Source organism: Lycorma delicatula, chromosome 1 (assembly GCF_047948215.1).
Source record: "Lycorma delicatula isolate Av1 chromosome 1, ASM4794821v1, whole genome shotgun sequence".
Lineage (NCBI taxonomy): Eukaryota > Metazoa > Arthropoda > Insecta > Hemiptera > Fulgoridae > Lycorma > Lycorma delicatula.
Window position 1 is genome coordinate 134,877,725 of NC_134455.1, and position 22,367 is coordinate 134,900,091.

The following is a 22,367-nucleotide window of genomic DNA, read 5'->3' on the forward strand; positions in this document are numbered from 1 at the left end:
ATCCTGAACCAGACAACCTCATTCAAACACCAAGAGGGACTTGTAAAAGATCTGTGACCAAGATATGTCCATTACCCACCATATGATATTAAATATTAGTTTTTTCCTCTTTTCAACAATTTGTTTGTATTTTATTAAAGATGTGATTGTATTCATTAATTGTTAATGTGATACGCAATCATGTTTACAGCCTAGTCACCAAGCTTGTTGAATTCAATCTTGTAATATTATCATAAGATGTGTAAAATTATGGCAGGCAGTATGTTGAGAACAGCTTCGTACGACTGTCTCAGCTCCTGACAACTCATTCAGCTTCCTATGATTCACTCAGCTCCATGTACGCTATATAAGGCAGTCCAGTCTCTAGTCTTGTCTCGTCCAGTCAGTCTCATCTTATCTAGTCTAGTCTTGAGATATCATTCACACGTTATACAACAGATATGCAGATACATTAAATTATATATATATATATATTTCAACAAAAGTAATACAAATTAAATTAAATCATGAACATGCTAATATACAATTGTTAATTCGAATCAGTATTTCTTTTATTTACACAGTCCACGTAACTTAAACGAAACACATGGAATAGGGTCGGAAAGTCGGGCAGTATATTTAAGACCTTGTTAATTGCAAACAGCTCTATGAAGTAAATAGTGGTGATACTGGGAAGGCCAAACATGTAAGTCTTATTGTCAACCACAACCAACAGAGTTATCATGTCTGACACTGTCTGTATACACTAGAACACTTAAATTCTCGCTATTTACAATATTAAAAGATTTGTTTCGTAAGATAACCAGATTCGTGTAATTCTTTTGATACTGACCAACATTACAGCAATAATTCATAAGATAAGGCTTCCAAGGGGTGGAGGGGGGAGTAATGTTCAGTAACAAGAGGCACTGGAGGTAAATGTATATTTAGAGCTAAAATAAAAGAAGGTGCTGAGCTCTGATGCCTAGTAAAGCAATAGATCTCAGATGTTCCTGATATCAATTAAGATGTGGGTTGGAGAACAACGCATCAAAAGTACTATGATTTGGATTTGCCAATCCTGCAAGCCTACATATACCTAGTTTAAAATTCATTAGTCCGGGGTGTACCCGTTCTAGAGTAATAATTTCTTTAAATTAAATTTCAGCTTACAGTTTATGCACTTTTGAAACAAATTACAATAAAATCATTCTATAAAAGATAGAGAAGTTGAATTTGGTTAAAGAATTAGCCATTTTAATGATTATGTGGCTAATGTCAAGCATTGTATGGTTTAGCAAAAGTGTAAGGACAGTAAAGTAATGTGTAATTTAGGGAGTGTCTCCTAAATTACACATTACTTTTGACAGATATTGCATATTCCCAGAATAAACAAAAACATTATATTTAAAAGTCAAATTATCTTATTTTCCAATTGAGGGAATTCATATAATCATGATTCTTCTTTCTGGTACAAAGTGATGCAACAATAAAATTATCAAAGATAAACATAACTTGCACTACCCCTTACATCCCAATATAAAAAAAATAATTATTAAATGGTTGAGACTAATGTCAAGTTATTTGGTAAGAGGGAATCAACTGAGAGCTACAATTCTATAAAAAAGTTATAAAACTGGAGGTAATATTTCTTGATTCCTTAAATTTCCATGAAGAATGTTACAATCTGAACTGAAAGAATTTATTGAAGGTAAGTGTAGAAACCTTAAGTAAATTATTTGTTTTAAATTTTTTCTATAGAAATGTAATTCTCAGTAGATTCGTTTAGAGCAAACAATTTAGTATAGCCATTACCAATTAATAATGTTAAACTAAGGATGCCAGCCAGACAATACAAAAATCCATCATTTGCATAAGAATTTATTTATATATTAGGGATAGTGAATTAATTATTTATTAACTGCACCACTTACAGATTTATTCTTTGACCCATTTATTATTACTATTAGTTACATTGCATATAAAATAGACAACAGTGTTTTTTTATGTATTGGAAGGTGCTTCTTATGAGAATTAATTTTTATCAATAAAAGACTACAAATAAAATTACTCACTACATACTAACAATTATAATTATATTTTATTAAGTTTCTTTACCAAAAAATTAAGAAGCAGTATTAATACATTTAACTAAAATTTACTAACGTAAAGAAAAAACTTTGAAGATTTTTTACTTAAAATTTAAAAAACATTTACTGGTACTGTATTTTCAAACAAATTAAAAACAACCAAAAATGAATCTCAAGTCTCATCTACTGTAACAAATAATACAAGAATCTAATAAGATAATGTTATAATAATAAAAGTTTCTGAAGGACATCAAATTAAAAGTTCAAAGTAGATATTTCATTTAGAAAGGATTTTAGAAATTTGATGTCACATGAATGTTTTTTTTTTAAAAATAGCTTCTCTTCTACAAATATTTATATTTAAAGTATTGAAATGAGAAAAGAAGCTTCTTTTCTCATTGGCTGCTGTTACATCAGTACAATCTCTAGGCCTAGGGATATGCTGAAGGCCAGTCTGTGTGTATGATAACAATCTGAATGTAAGAGAGGAAAGAGTGCATCAGAAATAGAATCAGTTTTGCAATAAATGAATCAAATAAAATGAATCAAATAAATGAATCAATAAATGAATGAAATGCAATAAGTGAATCTGTGTTTAGTTCTGCAGATAGGTGGAAAAGCTTTTTTTTAAGGTGAGTTCACTCTGAAGGCAGGACAGTTTGTTTAAAGTATAAGCTAGTTTCCTTTGTGAATAATATGAGTAAATAATATTTGTATAAAGTTTATTGATGAGGTTGTAATTGTGATCTCATTGCAGTAATTCTTCTTAATTTTAGAAGAATCAAAATTACTGTTGTAATATAATTGACATAATTTCTAAATAATATGCTAAAGGGTAAAGAAATTTTATATTTGTAAGGATTTTAACATTTTTTAATCCCTCAATAGCCTTTGTCAAACCGATGATGAGACATGGAACATCTTGATAATAAAAGACAGATGTATGCATGAATTTTTTCTTTACAATTGTATGAAAATGTCTCTTCAAATAAACATAACATCAGAACTATTAATAAAAAAAAAATCACATTTTCTCACAATGAATTAAAAGATGTCTCTTCAGAGTGTTACGTGTGAATGTTTATGTTTGAGGTGCCGTTTTAAATGACTAAACTGAGTGTAAGACTTTTGACAAACATTACATGTAAATTCTTTTTCACCAGTATGAATGGAGAGATGTGATTTCAAAGTAAAATTTTTAGCAAAAGATTTCTGACAAACATTACATTTGAATTTTTTCTCACCAGTATGAATTACAAGATGGTTCTTCAAAGTAGAACTCTGTGTAAAAGACCTTGGACAAAAGTTACATAAGAATTTTTTTTCATTATTATGAATAGAAAGGTGCTCTTTTAAATGATTATTCCGCCTAAAAGACTTTTGACAAACATTACACGTAAATTTTCTCTCACCTGCATGAATTACGAGATGACTCTTCAAATCAGAAAAAGCCTTTTCACAAATGTTGCATAATTGTTTTTCATGGATAGAAAGGTGCTTTTTTAAACCACTATTATGATTAAAAGACTTTTCACAAACATTACATGTAAATTTTTTCTCACCTGCATGAATTATGAGATGACTCTTCAAATCGGAAAAAGACTTTTGACAAAAGTTGCATAATTTTTTTTCATGAATGGAAAGGTGCTTCTTGAAACGACTATTCTCATTAAACGACTTTTGACAAACATTACATGTAAATCTTTTCTCTCCTGTATGAATGGATAAGTGGGTTTTCAAATTATATCTACATCTAAAAGACTTCTGACAAAAACTGCATGTGAATTTTTTTTCACCTGTATGAATAGAAAGATGGCTCTTTAAACAATCACTCCGATTAAAAGACTTTTGACAAATATTACACGTGAAATTTTTCTCACCTGTATGAATGGTCACGTGTTTTTTTAAATCATTACTTCTACTGAATAATCTTTGACAATATCTACATTTGTACTCCTTCTTTGTTCCAGCAGCATTCACATTGTAAGTTAAGGCATTTTTACATCGGAATGTTTTTTCACAGTATTTATGTTCTGAACTGCATTCAATGTCTGAATTATTATGCAGCTTTAATCTATTATTTGTAGGGCTGTTAATTTTCTCATTACTATAATTTTTACTCTGCATATTTTCTTCTACAGAATTGTCCACAGCTTCTACAACAATATCCTGAAACAAACAATTTTACAGGTGTTTTTTAACAATATAACTCTTAGAAGTAGTTTTTTGCAAAAAAATTATTTTCTTGTAATGATATGGTTTTTCATAAATATCAGTAAAGAGTTTACCAATTAAAGTTTTCTGTATTTAAAATTCTTTATAGAATATTTTGAACTTTTTTCATTATTAAGCAAGTTCAATTTTAATGATTTTCAAATGTTCTAACATGATATGTTATAATTTGATAAAATTATATTACAAAACCTTGATAAAAATAATGTACAATAATTTTGTTGTAATAAATGTTCAAAATGACCTCAATTTGCAGTTTCGCAGGCGTCAACACATTTCTTCATGTTAGCAGCCACTTCTTTAAAGGTTGTAGCTGTGATAATCGTTATCTAAGTCCCATTTTTCCATTTGAATCTACCTCCTCAAAGATATATTTTTGCAAAGTATATTTTTGAATATTTTTAATAATTCTCCAGGGAGACAGATCTGGTGACATAAGTGGCCACTATTTACAGGAAATTACTTTCTCCTTGGAGAACTCCACGTAACAGCAACATTGTGCTATTCACTGAGTGGGCTGTGGCACCATTTTGCTGCAACCAGTAATCATGTTCATCTACTAGCAGTGCTATATGAACTGTTGGTAGCATACAGAGGTTAAAATTTCCATGAAAAATACTGAATCTAATATTTACTTCCCAGTAACAGTACACCAAACTGTTGTTCATTTATGAAGAAAAACTACACAAAAACACTGATCTTTTACTTTCATGGAAAAAGTAAGGGCATTCTCTTTACACTTGAGTATTGGTTGTTTTCACTTTATACATACATATTGCTACAAAACAAATAATAAAACGCAGATTGAGACTGTGTAAAAAACATAATAGTCTTATAGCCATATCTGGCACTGACAGACAAAATAGGGAGAGATTACTTGATTATTCTGTATATGTTATCGCTAACAAGCTCAAACATTACCAATACACCCATTAGTGCCAACCTAAAAGCAAATTTCCCACTTCGTTAGGTTAATGAATTCAGGGTTGTATAATTTTCCAGCCTAAAGCCTACTTTCAAGGCCTTTTTTTGCCTGTTATTATGTAATCTTCTTAAATTGTGTTCAGTAGTTCAATCAGTCAACAAGAATTTTATTCACCTTGCTGAACAAGTTACAAATGAAAATGATACTGTTGAATTGTTTCAGGAGTATGGCATTCTCCATAATCCACATAGATTTCAATGTGGTCTTGACATGATTTTACATATGGGTTTACAGGATAGCTGGACATGCTAGAGGAACAGCTGTAGGGATTTCAAACGGCTACAGCAAGAAATATTTATGACTGGTTGAAAAATGCCTTTCTGTAAAATTGTTTTTTATTTTCATTTACTGTAGGGCTAAGGGTTGAGCCTCAGTTGAATTTTGCAAGGGAGAATTATAAATAAACCATACATTAGTCAACTGGTGATAAAAAATGTGGGAGGTGTGTGCCCATAACTTAATGAACAATCTTGAATAAGCTGGAAAGCCTGGTGTGATTGTCGAAATATTTTCAAAATGGAAGAATCACATTCGGCCAGATCAGCAGCAGGTCTTCTGTGGGTTTTACCAAGAAATGAAGAAGTGCTTCATGGTCATAGTACTGGATAGTACCAGCAAACTCACTGCTACTGTTAGTAACTAATAACATAGGAATGGGCTTACTATTATTTCAGACAAATGGGCATCATATCCTCCCTGGTTCACCTAACTGCTAATCACTCAGAAAATTTTGTTGATCCTCAAACACGGGCACACACCCAACAATTAAATACATATGGAGATTGGCAAGAATCAAAATAAGAAACAGTTCATCATCTACAGACAAATGGTAGATTTGTACCTGGCGGAGTTCATATAGTGTCAGTATAATCATAAGTGCGATTTATTTATTACGATTCTGTAAGATATTGCCGCTTCCTGGCTCCCTAAATGGCAGGTGAGAGTTATAGTTTCATATTACAATATTGAAAAGTATGAAAAGATTTATTGCCCTAAACTAAAATTTTTTATGTGAACAATTTTAATGAAAAAAGTGTTAAATAAATGTAATTAAAGAATGTAAATTTACAAATCTTTAAATATATCTTGTATTATTAAGAAAAATAATCCATAAATAAAGTATGTGAGATTTCTTGACAGGTAAAAGAAAAGTACCAATGATATTTAATTTGAAGAAAGCTCTAAAGAAGGTGGCAGAACATATACTTATGGATAGTAATTGTTAAGATTGATGAATGTTAATTCATACGATCAGATTCTAGATTAAAAATTGGTAATAAGAATGATAAATGCTATCTAATCTTATAGCGAGAAATATGTCACCATTTTTAAAGAAACTTCCTTTAGTGCTCCGCTTTAGAAAGTCCAAGGAATAGCGACCTATTACACATTAAATATGAACCAAATTCTGATACAGCTATGACAAAAAGCAAAATTATTTATCTGTAACTTAAATATGTGCATAAATATAACTAAATACATATAAATATAAACAAAAATCGATAAATTAATAAGGTCTCCCAGACCATAGATTGATGGTTGATTTAACTCGACCAACTAGATTTGTGTAATGATAAAGCTACAATTTTTAGCAAATGTCATTAGGGTCATCAGGCATGGGGATGGCACAGAAACTCAATACTAACACTTATTCTGACTTTTGCAACATCTTTTATAACTGAAAGGATGAAGGTTGATTATTTCTCTTTCTGCATATTTCAATATCTTAATCTGATACATGGAGAAATGTCAATATCTCATTCTATACTAGCAAGATAATATAACTATACAACTTCAGTAGTCTACCAATATCAATATTGTAGAACCAAAATACTGATGTTTTCAGTGAGGTTCATGGCAGTTGAATAACAGAAAATATGGACTGGAAAAGTACTGCAAATTTGCTGGTGGTGATTATAATAATGAATAAAGATATGCATTTGCTCAACTACCTTGGTACTTGATGCTGCACTGGGCTCTATTCTGATGCCATCAGAGAATTTTTAAATCCTTTGGAATCTTTGTGGAATGAGGATAGCTAGGGGACACTTAAAAAATCATTGCAGGACTTCAAAATGTCAACCATAAATCCAGTTTTGAATTTCTGGGAACTTATTAACATTGGGATTTCCAAAAGGATAATCTTTATTGACTTGTAGAAGATATGTTGAGAGAGTTTAAAGAATTTCTCACTATTATATCATTGTTATCAAGAAATTTATAACAACAGTACGCAGTCCTGTACCAGTAGTGTTAAACAAGACCATTCTCTAAGTATGTTATGTTGAGATCGTTATCATTTTAGCAAATATATTTATCCTTCAGAGATGACTGTGCCAGAAACACCAGGAATCATATGCGATCGGTTCCTGCACATAGGCAAAGAGTTCGTGCTTACCACAGAGATCATCATTAAGATTAGGCTTTAGGCTGAATGATCATAGCAGACACTGTCCATGATTTTGGTTAAGATCATCCAAACAAAGTTGGTGGAATAAATCCACGGGTGAATAATTCCCTCCAAGTCTCCATTTAGGCAGGTCCTTGACCCCAAAGTCAGAGTTAAAAAATCCTAATGGGTTCAAAAGGCATGGAGACAACGTATGGGATATTGTGATAATACCATACGATGGACCCAGTATTCCATGCTGAAAAGGGAAAGGTATTTTAATGGATACATCCTAAGAGAGATTCCCATGCTACCATGGGGTTCAGGGCATGGTGCCAATAATATTTCATGAAATGTTAAGTCCCTTCTCCTCCCTAAATACAATGGTCCAGATTTTCAAAGATACAATCATGAAATGAGATTTGTAGCTTTTTTTTTTGTTGAGAATTACATACTGAGTTTAATGTTCCTTTTATGTTTTATAAAATAAAAAAATTGTAATTTTCTACCTTGATGCAGTGAAGCTGTTTTGATTCCCTTTACTAATGCCATATAAAAAAGGCTTTTTCCTCTAATATCATCCAATATACCTTACAAGCATTTTTTGTAAGCTGATCAAAGGAATTGTGAATCACATACTATACTCATTACCATTAATATTGGTAGGTTGCGTGCGTAGCATACAGTCCCCACCATAGGATCTCAGTTCATACACATATATGTCTCTCACACACAGGCCGTTAAAAATAGTAAGGAGATTTTGCTTATTGCATAATTTCTGTACAGGTCTACACATCTACACTGCACAGAGAAGGCGCGGCACTGTTTTCACAGTAACTTGTACACGGTCACGCAGAGTAGGAAAGTTGGGTCATAGTGGAGGGACAAGGCTAGTAGATGCTACAACAGGTGATAAGAAAAAAATGACAACATAAACAGTAATAAGTATAGTGTGGTATCTGGCAAAATTTCTTTGACCAGCAAAGTATTTTAATCAATTTAGCTGATGATCTGATAGTTTTGGTTGGAAAAGTATTGCTTAATTGGATAAGTACACACTACCAATTTGTACCAATATATTACTGAAACAGCAACTCATAACGCCAATCTCCATGGCGGAGTGGTAGCATCTCTGCCTCTCAGCCAGATGTTCCAATTTCAAGCCCCGACCAGGTACAGTATTTGTCAGATGCTATAAAATTCTTTATCACCTATTAATAACTGTCATTGGGTAATAGCCTGTTGTTGCTGATTAAATAGATTATTATAAGTTAAAATAAATGCAATATTGTTATTTTTATAACATGAAGCTTTTTTCTGTTCAACTTCCAGAACAACCATAAGGTATTACTTCAGAGGATGTATGAGGATGATATGTATGAGTGTATATGAAGTGTAGTCTTGTACAGTCTCAGGTTGACCATTCCTGAGATGTGTGATAAACTGAAACCAAACCACGAAAGAATTCCGGTATCCACGATCTAGTATTCAAATCCATATAAAAATAACTGCCTTTACTAGGATTTGAACCTTAGAAGTCTCAACCAACATCAGCTGACTTGCGATGGCAAGTTCACACTAGACCAACCCGGTGGGTTTTTATAATATGAAGTAGCATCAAAACTATGGTCAGCAGCTACTAATAAATAATAGCCATAACTCTAAACAGCAATCAATGATTTAGATTTCAATGATGTCCGAGAGAAAGATTTAATAGATGTAACTTAGATCACTGCATTTACCTTAGTTCACATCCTTAATTTTTCAGGATGCTACTCCTCGAGGCATTGCAGATTTTATGGAACCATCAGGCTGTAAGGAATGTAGTTTAAATCATCCTCATACCAGGTACTCAGAAGAACTCTTAAATATCAGTAAATAAAAACTTTGTTTAGAAAATGTTTGTATATTGCAATAAAATAAAGATAAAAAATACTTTATTAATAATAAAATTTTGTTCAATACATTTCAAACATAAAATAAACTGCACAATCTGTGCAGTTTATTTCATTTTATGTCACAGAAGCTCCGATATTGTAGATAAATCTGTATTATTCTCTTACATTAAAATAATAAATCTGACTAACTTGGAGTTAGCTTTTCACACAGAAGGCTGATTGCTTGAGGGTGGGCCAAATCACTAATAATTTAATGCTATTGGTTTCCCATTATTGTCCCTGGCCACCATTTTGAATTCTAATTAACATCACATCTTGCACTGGAAATGTATAGATGTAGCAAGCTACATGTATACATGTTATATTAATTAGGGATGCAGCAGCCTATGTGAACTCTGAATTAAGAAAGCCGCATTAGATATTTAGAGGATTTATATCATATGAGCAAATGAATTGATCTATCAATATATACACATTCATCACATATTGACCACTGTACTAATTAATTTCAATATTAACTGAAAATTAATCACCAAAAAAAAGTAAAGAGATAAGTAAAACTTACTAAATACATACCTGTAACCAATTTTCATAGGAAACTGCATCATCAGTTGGTATTCAATTCTATAATTTCACCAAAATCAATTATTTTTAAAAACATTTAAATTTAGAATTGCCTAAAATAAACTATTACAGTTTTATAATCCTGAAAGTTTGTTATGGATGAGCATACAACTCCAGTGTGGGCAGCACACTCTGCTGCTCACAGGCAGCAGAGTGTTGAGTGTGGAGTTTGAAGCAGCTGAGTTGTGTGTTTGTCCAAAAAAAAAATTAAGGTTAATAAAACAGTAATAGTTTAAGCAATTCTAAATTAAAATTTTTAAAAAGTACTTGATTTTGATGTAATATAGAATTGAATATGAAATGATGATGCAGATCCTGTAAAAATCTATATTATTGTGTTAATATGCTAAGTTTAGTGTGTTTATTGTGTTTGATGGTTAAGATCCAGTTATTAACACACGCACATGCACGTGTGTAACAATCCACTCCAATCCCTTTAACTTGTATACAAATTATAAATAAGTTTAATTGTATAATTGATATGGAAACACTTATTTCATGTTTCACTTTCATAAGTTCTAATATAACTTATGCAGTTTCCATGTTGGTCGCACCCAGTGCAATGTTAATAGTTTCTAAATGAAATGGTTTGGCCTCATCCAGTGGTAAATTGTATGATTTTTTATCATCCTACAAAAAAAAGAACATAAGCATAATTATTACCCATATAAAATTAAGTCTTCATTTATGTCTGTGCATAACATTTCTTTAAATACAAAATTAATGGATATCACATTTGTCAATTAGATGCAGGCAGTTTTTCTTTTATTAGTTTTTGATAGGTGAATAAACTGAGAGTTAATCAATTGAATACCAAAACCATAAATCTAAAATTACAATTTTAATCCTAATACAATATAATCCAAATATCAAACAATATTCTTTAAAAAAAGAAACCATACTCAGCGTTAACCGAAAGGTTGCTTTAAAGTAAAATGAAAACACTCAATAAAAAAGAATATAAATCTTAAAAAAAACCAACACACAAGTAATGATTAATAAGTATGAAAAAAGGAACACTAGCCAGTTTCTAAATTTACTATTTGAAAATAACACGAGTTCATAAACTCTGATGCAAAAATGTCTTAGATGAATAAAGAAAAAGGCTGACACCACAATTGTAGGACTTTCCCATTATGTGGCTAAAGACATGTTCCAGGAAAGCCCTACAACTGTGTGTTGTTTCTGATGCATGGCTTACAGACACAAATTAATTAAAAATATTCATCATTTTATTTAAATATAATTTTTTCATTTATTTTATTCTTATTTCTAACTTTCTTTCTTTTTTTCTTTCTTTTTCCTGTTTAGCCTCCGGTAACTACCGTTTAGATAATTCTTCAGAGGATGAATGAGGATGATATGTATGAGTGTAAATGAAGTGTAGTCTTGTACATTCTCAGTTCGACCATTCCTGAGATGTGTGGTTAATTGAAACCCAACCACCAAAGAACACCGGTATCCACGATCTAGTATTCAAATCCATGTAAAAATATCTGGCTTTACTAGTCTTATTTCTAACTAAAATGTGTGCACATACCATATTTAATTCATGCAGGTATGGCAGTACTAGCAGAGACGGTTGGCACTAACTAAAATAATGTAATTTCACAAGTTATGTAGAACTAATTTCGCCCCTGTATGATTAGCAAACTAGTGTACCATGAGGCTTAATGCACAGGGTTCCGATACAGCTGGGCAACTAAGTCTGAGACCTAGCCAGACCAAATTACTTTTTTACACTTTAAATAAAGGGTGGAGCAGAGGTAACGCATGTCTTTTAAACCACTAGTACTCAGCAGCAGGTGGAGGTATTTACCTTCGGCAACCTCTAGAGGACAGCTCAGACTACGTTTCAGTCAGACTACGACTCAGTTTCAGTAGCCACGAAGCATTGGAGCGTATGACATTGTGTGTACGCTGTTAGCAGTTTTTTTAAAAACAATGATACTGTGATCACGGTTTTAATGTCAAAAAGTTGAAGTGCAGTTCCAGATCGAAAAACACCACGCTTGGGTTGAGAGGTTTAGAAATAATGGATTTGTGATAAAGAAAATGCCACCTGGCCTTCAGTCCAAACCCCAGAATATGTAGACAGAGTGAGAAGTTCAGTTCTTGTTAGTCCAAAACAATCCACTAGGTAACAAACTGTAGCGCATGTCATGTCATTTGCTTCATCCCATCTTACACAGTGAAATCACCCGTACAAAATAATAATTGTCCAGCAGCTAACTGAAAGGGATTTTGTACAAGGCAAAGAATTTTGTAGCGATAATGAACACCATTCATACAGAAGATGCAAACACCTTAATAACAAAGAGTGACAAAGCCCATTTCCATCTTAATCACTATGTTAATGTACAGAACTGTCAGAACTGGGCATCAGAGAACCCAGGTGAACTACACCAAAAGCCTCTCGACAGCTCAAATGTAACACAATGTGGGCGGTGTCTCCAAGATAGGGATTATTGGTCCTTACTTTTTTGAGGAAGGGGGAACAACACAGTTACAGTGACATCAGCGTGCTACATTAATATGTTGAACAATTTCCTGCATCCAGAACTGGAAAGGCATCAGGTGAACATGAGAGAAATGTGGTTCCAACAGGATGGTGCCACAGCTCATATGACAAGAGAATTGATTGAAGCGATTTGACAAATGTTTCCGGGACATGTCATTTCACCATTTGGCAATGTTTCTTGGCCCCCCACATTCTCCTGATTTATTGATTTGAGACTTCTTTTTGTGGGGCTACGTGAAATCAAGAGTATATATGAACAAGCCACACACAATCAAAGACCTGAAAATTTCCATTCGTCAAGAAATTGAATCTTTCGAATGAAATATTGTAAGATGCTATGCAGAGCTTTGAGAAGAGGCTCTGAATTGGCCTCCAACACGGACGTCATCTTACTGACATTATTTTCCAAACCTAATTAAGGTATGATGATTTCAAAAATGCGATAAAATATTATTTAACGTAAAACTTTTTTCTATAATTAAAATAACTGAAGTTATTCAGTAGTGAAAAACATACATTTCCTATACTCTACCATTTTTATTATTCATTTATTTAATTCTACAGCTCATCTCTGACGTCACAACACAGCAGACGACTACAACATTTTTTGGGTTGGGGGTTTATAAAGATTTTCTTTTGCAAATATTATTATTTTTTAATTGTAACAAATGTGCCTACGAAAAAATCTTGAGATATTGAGGGTGACCTTGCTCAACAGCCTCATCGCCTTGACCTTTTAAACTGAAAATTTAATGGTATCAATGCCTCATATACAGAAGTAATCAGACCAAGTTTGGTCAAAATCAGTCCAGCAGTTCTGGAGATATAAAGTGATTTAGAAGTAAACACATATGTGTTTGGTGTAAACACCAAACACCAAACACCAAACATATAAAAATTAACACCCGGAAAATTTTTCCATCTGGTTTTTTGGGTTCCTTAAATGTCAAAATGTCAAGATCCAGTGAAAACCACATATGCTAAATTGGACTGATTACAGTACTTTCCCTTCTAGAGCTGTAGCGCTATCTCGATGGGAAAGTTAAAGTTATCCCCAAATTTAAAAGAACTATGAAGTGAATCACAAATGAAAACATTTAAATAAATTTAGACAAAGATAAGTAGCAGACTTTAATGTTTGAAAAAAAGGAAAGAATGGTCTGTAAACACAAAATCAGAATAAATAGAACAAAAGAAAAGTTGTAGGATAAAACATAGACATCAAGTAAAAAGGAAAAGAAGAAATCCTTGAGAGAGGGGGAGAGAGAGAGAGAGAGTGAGAGAGAGGGAGAAAGTGAGTGTGAGTGTGTGTGTGTGTGTGTGTGTGTGTGTGTGTGTGTGTGTGTGTGTGTGTGTGTATGTGTGGCATCAAACCATTGAAATGGATGACGAAAAAGAAAATTATACCCAGCTGCGAATAAAATAATAACATCTAAACTTACCTGCCGATATATCAAATCACCTTCTTCTTCTTCAGTCTTAACAAAAGATTCAAATAAACATTCAGTTTCCTCCATTTCCTGCTTGATTTCTATTTTAATTTTAGTGGATAAAGGATCTTTGTTCTCAAATGAATAATCAGTTGATGAATCTGTTATCTGTAATATGGAAAAAAAGCTTATGCTTAAATAAACTAAAAAATTGTCATTCACTGTCAACTAAAAATTAATGATAAAGTAAATAAAAATGTAATAATAATGAAAGTAATAATAATCTTCATAGTAACATATGCTTGAAATCATTCAGTTTTCTTTCTCTTTATTTTTTTACAGAAACTCATGTAAAAAAAAAGAAGATTGGCAAATTTTAAGAAATTTTTATAAAATTTAAATTTAAATAAACTAACTGTAAAATAAATATATTGTGAATATGTTCTGAAATCTCAAAACAGTAACCATGATCATTATTACATCATTCATATCCATTATTAGTAGAAACAGAGAATTAGGTTTTATCAAGCAAGATCCTAAATAAATTAAGAAAAACAAAGTAACTCCCTTTTTGTTGCAATATTATTCTAAAAGGTAGACTTTCAAATTGTTATAGCAAATCTCAGCTATAATTTATTCAGATGATTGTAATTCAAATTACAGATAATGACATTCTTGGTTTTCAAATACAGAGTGATTTTTACCACATTATGCAGATACTTTATCAGCTCATTCTACATGAAAAATAAAGAAAAAAAGTACATATAAACATAGGTCCACAAAATTCTTCGGTCTGTAACTAATAACGCAGCTTCATTTCGCACAGATTTCATCTCCTCCAGAGAAATGAAGCCATATAAAAATTCTGGGATATATAAATGTAAGCTAATTTGATGGTAAATATAAAAAAAGTAGAAAAACATAATTTTTTACATTTGACTTGTAATAATTTGGTTAAATTGCCTATAAACAGATAAAACTATTTAATAAAACTTGTAAGAAATTTAATTTGACACAAATTTTTATTTCATAAGTTGGCAATACAGTAACAGCTGCCCAACAATTAACTCTTTTTGAATTGTAATTGTGCTGTTTTATTAACTTTTAGCCGAGTTTAACTGAAACTCGGCTTGGTGCAATTTTCCTGTTTAGTACATTTTTCCTGTTAAAGCATTATAAACCAGGGGGTGTGGGGTGGGGACCGGATGCGTCACAAGTCAGGTGTCTTTCCCTGCAGGGTTGGGATATTAGTACAAGTATAGAAACAAAGGGTGGGGGAGGTGACAACCGGAATCATCACAAGATGGGTTGGGTTGGATGTTAGTACAAATAAATTTGGTCTCCCTTTGATGTACTGACCAAAGTTCTATGGTTATTGAGTGTACTGTCAGTAATTTGAGTCAGTTAAGTGAGCACCTTCCCATAGTTCTGAGCTTTTCTTGATTTTAGGCTGCCTCAATGCGGCTCAAGAGTAGCAATGACTTCTGGTCATAAGACCCAGTGAAAAATAAGGGAATACTTCCTATAAGTCCTACTTACGTTCTTTTCAGAACAAGGGTCATAATCTGTGGTTGTATTGTCAAAGTAACCAATCCAGAAGCGCCTCTTAGGTACAAAGTGCCTCTTAGCAACCTGTAGCTTGCTGCAGGTAATCGTTGCATTTGTGGGCTTGGCCAACAAAGTGGTAGGAGGAAAACAGCGAGCATCAGTTAATCCAGTTAGTCAGGTTAGGGTATCTATGGCTATAACCAAAGAATTTCAGAAGGTGGAGTAAACAGAAGTGGAGGCCCAACCTTTACCATCGATCTCCTCAACCTCAGAAGACAAGGGTTCAGCAATGGCTGTAGGGCCATCCACCCAAGCAGAGCCAATCCAGTTTTAGAGGCATTTAAGAAAGCAAAGGGCACAACTGGCAGTTCTGCCCCACTAATCAAAGCAGTCCCCGGGCGACCTGGACTACATATGCAAATTTTTGGAGCTCCCCTGAAGTAAGAGCGCAGGTCCGAGGAAGACTATTTTTCCTCGCCTAGTCAAAATTCAAGAGGTCCTTTCTGCTATGGCAGAAGGATATATGACCCTGGCCTCCAAGCCCAAGGAGGTCAAGGCGATTCATAAGTCATTTCTGACCCCAGCACAGCCCAGGCACTATGCTAACATAGTCTGAGGTAAAAACGATGCCAGCCAAACAAAGAAACCCAAGGTGCTCTTTGATAAAAAAAAAATGAACGGCACCAAAAAATCGAGCTCTGACCTCAAGGACTTCCAGGCTGCTCTTCGTGACAGCCGGAAATATCTGAAGATTAGGGATATAAAAGAGACCAGCAAAGGGCTGGCAGTGGTTGCAGATGACAAGGAGGCAGTCCATGTCATCAAGTACTCTCCTACTCTTAGGAAATTGGAAATCAAAATGGACCCCAAACATAGGTATAGACCCTGTGTCATTGTATATGACATCGACCACAGCCTCTCTGATGAAGAGGTTCTGGCCCTGATGAGGAAACAGAACACAGACTTGGATGAGACTACATTTGAGAAGGAATGCAGGCAGGTCTTCAAGACAGGAAAGTATAATGTCCAGCAGTATCATTATGTCTTCGAAGTAGGTGCTGGTCTCTCTTCCAGAAGTTTCTGTCCGTGGGCGGGTTATTTTTGGACTTTGCATCCAGCCGCATTAAGGAATACCTTGTGGTACAGCGATGCTTTAAGTGTGTTGCTTCGATTGGTGCTTACAGGACCTAATTCTGTAAGTATGTGTTGAATGCGCGGATTTTGGCAAGCAAAGCAACAAGGGCGATGACTGTCCACAGAAAAAGGAGGCTCCGACTTGCATTAACTGTAAAAGGTAAGGATCATAGACACTTTGTTAATAGTAAGGAGTGCAATTGTTATGGATGGGATAGAATTAGATGGCTAGTAGGTGGTTGTCCGATTCCGATAGGAGATGATGCGAATGCCAAATCGCCTCTTTGTCACAGTCTCATCGATGATGATGGCAAATTGATCGAAGGTTTCATTGTGCAGCATAACTTTGATGTTTTTAATGTTGCCGGCAAATTGGTTACTTTTGCCAGCACGGTTGAGGGACGGAGGGCCTTCCGTGGTACCAACATCAATATTACCATTGGTAAGGATATCCCTGATAGGATTCACAACTGGTCAGCAGTTGATGACTGTGTAAGTGACATGGCCTAATAGTTTTTGATTTGGTAGGTGGGCTGCCTGTCTATAGGGGATACATTGCTGTTCAGCAGGGGTGCTTCTTGCACAGGTGAGCAGATTGGTACAAGTTTTCAAATATATTCTTGCGGCCAGGCTTCAGGTTTTTTCCCAAAGTTTGAACGAGCTCCCGTTAAAGGAGTTGGTAGAAGGTTTTTATTCTGCGGTAGTTGAAGCCGCTGACCATTCCATTCCACAAAGTACAAGTCGAGAGAGAGTTGCCAGTTGGTGAACTCGAAACTTGATTGCGATAAAGCAGTCTGTAGGCCGACTCAGGAGAGCAGCACAATATGAGGGTGATCCTGATCGGCGTTCAGCCTTACTTGAGGACTATCATCGGAAAAGGACCGAGTATTTTCATAAGGTTAGGTATTCTAAGTGTGATTCCTAGCACTCTTATGTAAAAGGGCAGGGAAGTAAGGACACATGGAGTGTCGTTTATAGAGTTCTTGGGCATAAAAAGAAAAAGACATTCTTCTGTCTGCTCCCTTGACCAAGGATGGAGTTGTAATACATAAAGATCGTGTCCTCATTCTTTTGATGAACGACCTGCTTCCTGATAATAGATGTTGGTGAAACCTCATCATCAACGTGGCTAAAGGGAAGTAACAGGTTTTTGCTCTTAGATTCAGTCTTCTGAGATTAGTGAGGTGGAGGTCCATCAAGTGATCTGTAGCCTGCCTAGGAATAAAGCCCCTGGATATGATTGTATCACAGTGGAACTCCTTGTTCGCACGTTGTCAGTGACTCTTAGTCCCCTTACTAAGATTTTTAGTAAAATGCTTTTTGCTTGATATTTCTCAACTTGTTGTAAACATGGTTAATTGAAACTGCTCTTAAAAGGTAGCAACAGGAACCCCATATTAAGATCATCTTGTTGGCCTCTGACGCTCCTGCCTGTTGTAGGTAAAGTTTTCGATCTCCTGTACCTCGGCACTAATAGTAGAACTTCAAATCGTTTGCTAATGGACGACCAGTATGGTTTACCCTGGCAGGAGCACTGAGGATGCTATTCTTAGGGTGACGGGTATAGCTTTGGCCAGTGAGTGTAAATATGTACTTGTTGTTTTGGCGTTGTTTTGGACATATCCGGGGCCTTCAATAACTTGTGGTGGCACTCTGCATTGTTTCAGTTACAGCAGCATGGTTGCCCCAAAATGAGTTACTTTCTTGAGCTATTTCAGCAACAGAACTGTCGTCCTTCATGACGGCGGTTTGGGAAGTAGGAAAGCCCCTATCAAAAGGTTGTCCAAATGGCAGTGTTCTAGGTCCCCTCGTCTGGATTGTCGATTTCGACTCTGATGCAGTTTAGGATGCCCGGTGGCTGCCACGTCGTAGCTTATGCCGACGATGGGTTGCTGCTGGTCAAAATAAACTTGCGGAACGAGTCGGAATTCAGAGTAACCCAAGCATGTAAGGTTCTACAGTTATGGAGTCTTCAGCAACGGACGAGGGGCTTTTTCAGGTACAAATATTGACATCACCATTGGTAGGGACATCCCTGGCAGGGTCATTGACTGGTCTGTGGTCGACGACTGTTTTAGCAATCTAGTTAGATAGTTTTTGAAATAGTGGATGAACTGCAGGATGGCCATGAAGGACACTTTCTTGTTTAAATTCTCCTCTAGTGGAGAATTTCGGAGTGGAGTCCGACTGGAGATTTTTTTCTCGAGACCTTGATGGCCTGCTATTCGATGTTCTGCCAGAAAATTTCACTCTGCGGTGGTGGCGGCAACTGAAGCCGCCATTCCTAGAGGCACTGGCTGGGGACGTATATCTGATTGGTGGTTGGTGGTCTCAGAATCTGACAGCAATGAAGCAGTCTGAGTCAACTCAGAAAGGCTGCGCAACGAGAGAATGGCCCTGATCAGCATGCGCCCTAACTGCGGATTTCCGCAGAAGTAAGCTAGGTACTTTCATAGCATTAGGTCCTCCAAGCATAATTCCTGGCGCTCCTTCGTTCAGGAGCAAGGGAATAGAGACCCTTGGGGCATTGTGTAAAGAGCCCTTGGACATACGGGCAGGAACGAAGTTCTCTTGTCAGCCTTGTCAACCCATGAGGGTGTGGTAATTGATAAGGACTGTGTCCTTAACATTTTGCTGAATGATTTGCTGCCGGATGACACTATGTTAGGTGAGGTTTCATATCATCGGCGTGTCAGGCGCGATTTTCCAGACCGACTTACTTATCATCTGAGATTACTGAGGTGGAGATGCGCCAGGTGATCTGTAGTATGGCACGGCACAACGCCACCGAGTATGACTGTATTACAGTGGAGCTCCTCGTCCGAGTGCTTCCAGTAGTCCTTGGTCCTCTAACTAGAATACATAATAGGCTGCTCTTCGCCGGCAACTTTCCAGCGTGTTACAAGCATGGGGACTTAGTGATGTTGTTCAAAGGTGGCAACAAAGTTACTACTGTTAGTTCTTCTTACCATCCACCCTCTTGCCTATGATTGACAAGGATTATCAGATGATGCTATATTTATTTGCATATTAATGTTAGATTGGCCACTGATCATTTGCTAATGGACAACCAGTATGGTTTCTGACTGTGCAAGAGCACTGAGGATGTCATACTAAGGTGATGGATACAGATTCCTCTAGTCCATGTAAATATGATTAGGGATTTTTCTGGACATATCCGGGGCATTTAACAACTTATGGTGGCCCTCTTCCGTGTTTCAGATGCAAGTGTACACGAAAAGAATTAGAAGTGCTCTCAAGTTATTTCAGCAATTGGACCGTTTCTCTGCTTGATGGCGGCTCGGAGGTTCGTAAGACCTTAACTAAAGTATGCCCCCAGGACAGTGTTCCGAGTCCCCTTCTTTGGATCATAGAATTCGATTCCATCTTTCCTTTAAGGTTACCATGTGTTTGTCGTGTCATGGCTTATGCTGAGGACCCACCGCTACTGATTGAAGGAGATTCGTGTAACGAGGTAGCTGCTCATGCTTGTGAGACACTCTGACTGTGGAGTTTCCATCATAAGATGATTTTCAGCCCAGAGAAAACCACAATTATGTTGCTTACAGGTCGATTGGCTGCTATCCGACGAATCTGGGCTTGGATATCTGGTCTCTCTATTCGGTACGTTACGGCTCAAAAAAACCTGGGTGTTATCCTTGATAAGAATTTTCAGTTCAAGGAACATCTACAACAGTATGTAGCAAAAAAGGCTGCTGATGCTTTTTGTGGAATCCGTAGTTATTCATTCTGATTGGGGGTTGAATTACCGTACCATGCGTATCCTTCACAAAGGTGTCAGCGAAGCTATTATACTGTATTCTGGGCTCACCGCATGGCTATTTAGGTATTGCGTGGACATTTTGCTGCGGCCCAGCGACTCCTCTTGCTGATCTTTAATTCTTAATTCTGAAATAAAGAAATTTCAAACCTTTTCCCATTACAGAGATTATTAGTAGAACAAATCTTACTCGGACATCTGAATCCTTCAACAAGATTGAATTAAATCTCTGCATAAAAACATACACTGCTATGGAAATAAAAATGGTTACACACCTATGAAAATAACCATTTTTTTTCCTATACTGATGAGTTATATGCCAGATAAAAATTACACATCTGTTTACACACTCTGTACAAATTCATAACATATTATTATAATAGATAAATTATTTGACAAATAGAATATATTAAAATACATATTCTAATATAAATAATTAAAAATAATTATTAAGACAACTAATCTTTCAATTTATTGCATGTACTTTCTATAAACATTAGAGTTTATTTCCTCTATATTAGTAAAGCATTGGATTTTATACTTGAGAAGCCATTTCTTTATTGCTTGAGACTCAAATCAAATGGAATGCATATTCTTTGCAAAAAGGTTTAACTTCCCCTAAATTTGATTACAGAATCAGATGGCTTGGCAGTATTAAAGATTGGTCCCAAAACATTTCTTATGAGTATGACAAATGTGAGGATTTAATTGGTTTACTGATGACAAATCTGGGACGATGGCTACAGGCAAGTCAAGATATAAAATGAGCTCCATGATACATAGATTAAATTTTAACTTAGTTTAATTCTTCCAAATAAAACTTGGGAGCTATGTACTATGGTTAAATATACTAACAGGCTTCTGAAAAGTAATTGCACTTCTTACAAGAATTAGCTACAAAGAACCGGTGTGGGTGTACAGTAATAATGAATAATCAATCATCTGTACCCACAAGCTTTGTGAATTGGTTGAGAAATCAGTATGTTAATTCCTCATCCATAAATTTTATTTAACGTACTGTTAAAAGATAGCACACAGAACTCATACACAAGGTCTCTACTAAAGTTATATACCAGAAACCACCCTCAAGGACCATGACAGGACTCATAGCATACAGAAAAATATACTAAAAGGCATAACTCTGGCAGACCTACTCAAATACACAGTATAAAACATCGTACGATATCACAAATACAAAGATTAAACAATTGGCATAGATTGCAAAAGAAGGGAGAACTGTATCAAATCAAGTTAGTGATGAAACCAATTTAAAAAACTTACATGCTCAGATGCAAGATCATCTTCAGTCATGGCAACCGGTAAAAACACACATTCTGTTTCCAGTATTTCATTTTTAATCTCTATTTTAACATCAGTGCACAATGGATCTTCTTCAAGAAATGAATCGCCAACTAGTACAGCAGCCATATTCCTACAATAAAAAACTATAGTTTATCAACCGTTAACATTATTAAATCAATAAATAATAGCACAACAGTAAAAATTCTTTAATAGATGTTAAGATTATTAATATTTATTGCTAAAGAAAAAGAATCTGTTTTATTATTCAATTGATAATAAGATAGTATCCTACAATGACAATTTAGATATGTTTTAGAATTTCAACGAATAGTAACTCAAAAATTTACATTACACAAATAAAACCTGTATGTAAAGAAAAAATCTGCACCCAGAGAAATGAAGACACCAGCTTTTCCAGGGGATATATTTTTTAATCGTTTAAGCCTGTCTAGTA

General features: G+C 34.9%; 1 protein-coding gene across 11 annotated transcripts in view; it reads right to left on the reverse strand.

The window, feature by feature from the left end:
• The window catches only part of LOC142322512 (uncharacterized), a 67,812-nt gene that overhangs the window by 16,341 nt on the left and 29,104 nt on the right, over positions 1–22,367 (reverse strand). For 2 of the 11 annotated variants that reach the window (XM_075361669.1, XM_075361660.1), the window contains exons 2-4: positions 21,893–22,043; positions 14,161–14,316; positions 3,950–4,238 (exon numbers count right to left, since the gene is read on the reverse strand). In XM_075361669.1, the coding sequence (XP_075217784.1) occupies positions 3,950–4,238; positions 14,161–14,316; positions 21,893–22,043 (596 nt within the window). Of the gene's footprint in view, positions 1–1,790; positions 4,239–9,417; positions 9,538–10,149; positions 10,724–14,160; positions 14,317–21,892; positions 22,044–22,367 lie in introns of those variants that run through there. The other 9 variants (XM_075361642.1, XM_075361654.1, XM_075361665.1 and 6 more) reach the window with 9 other exon arrangements.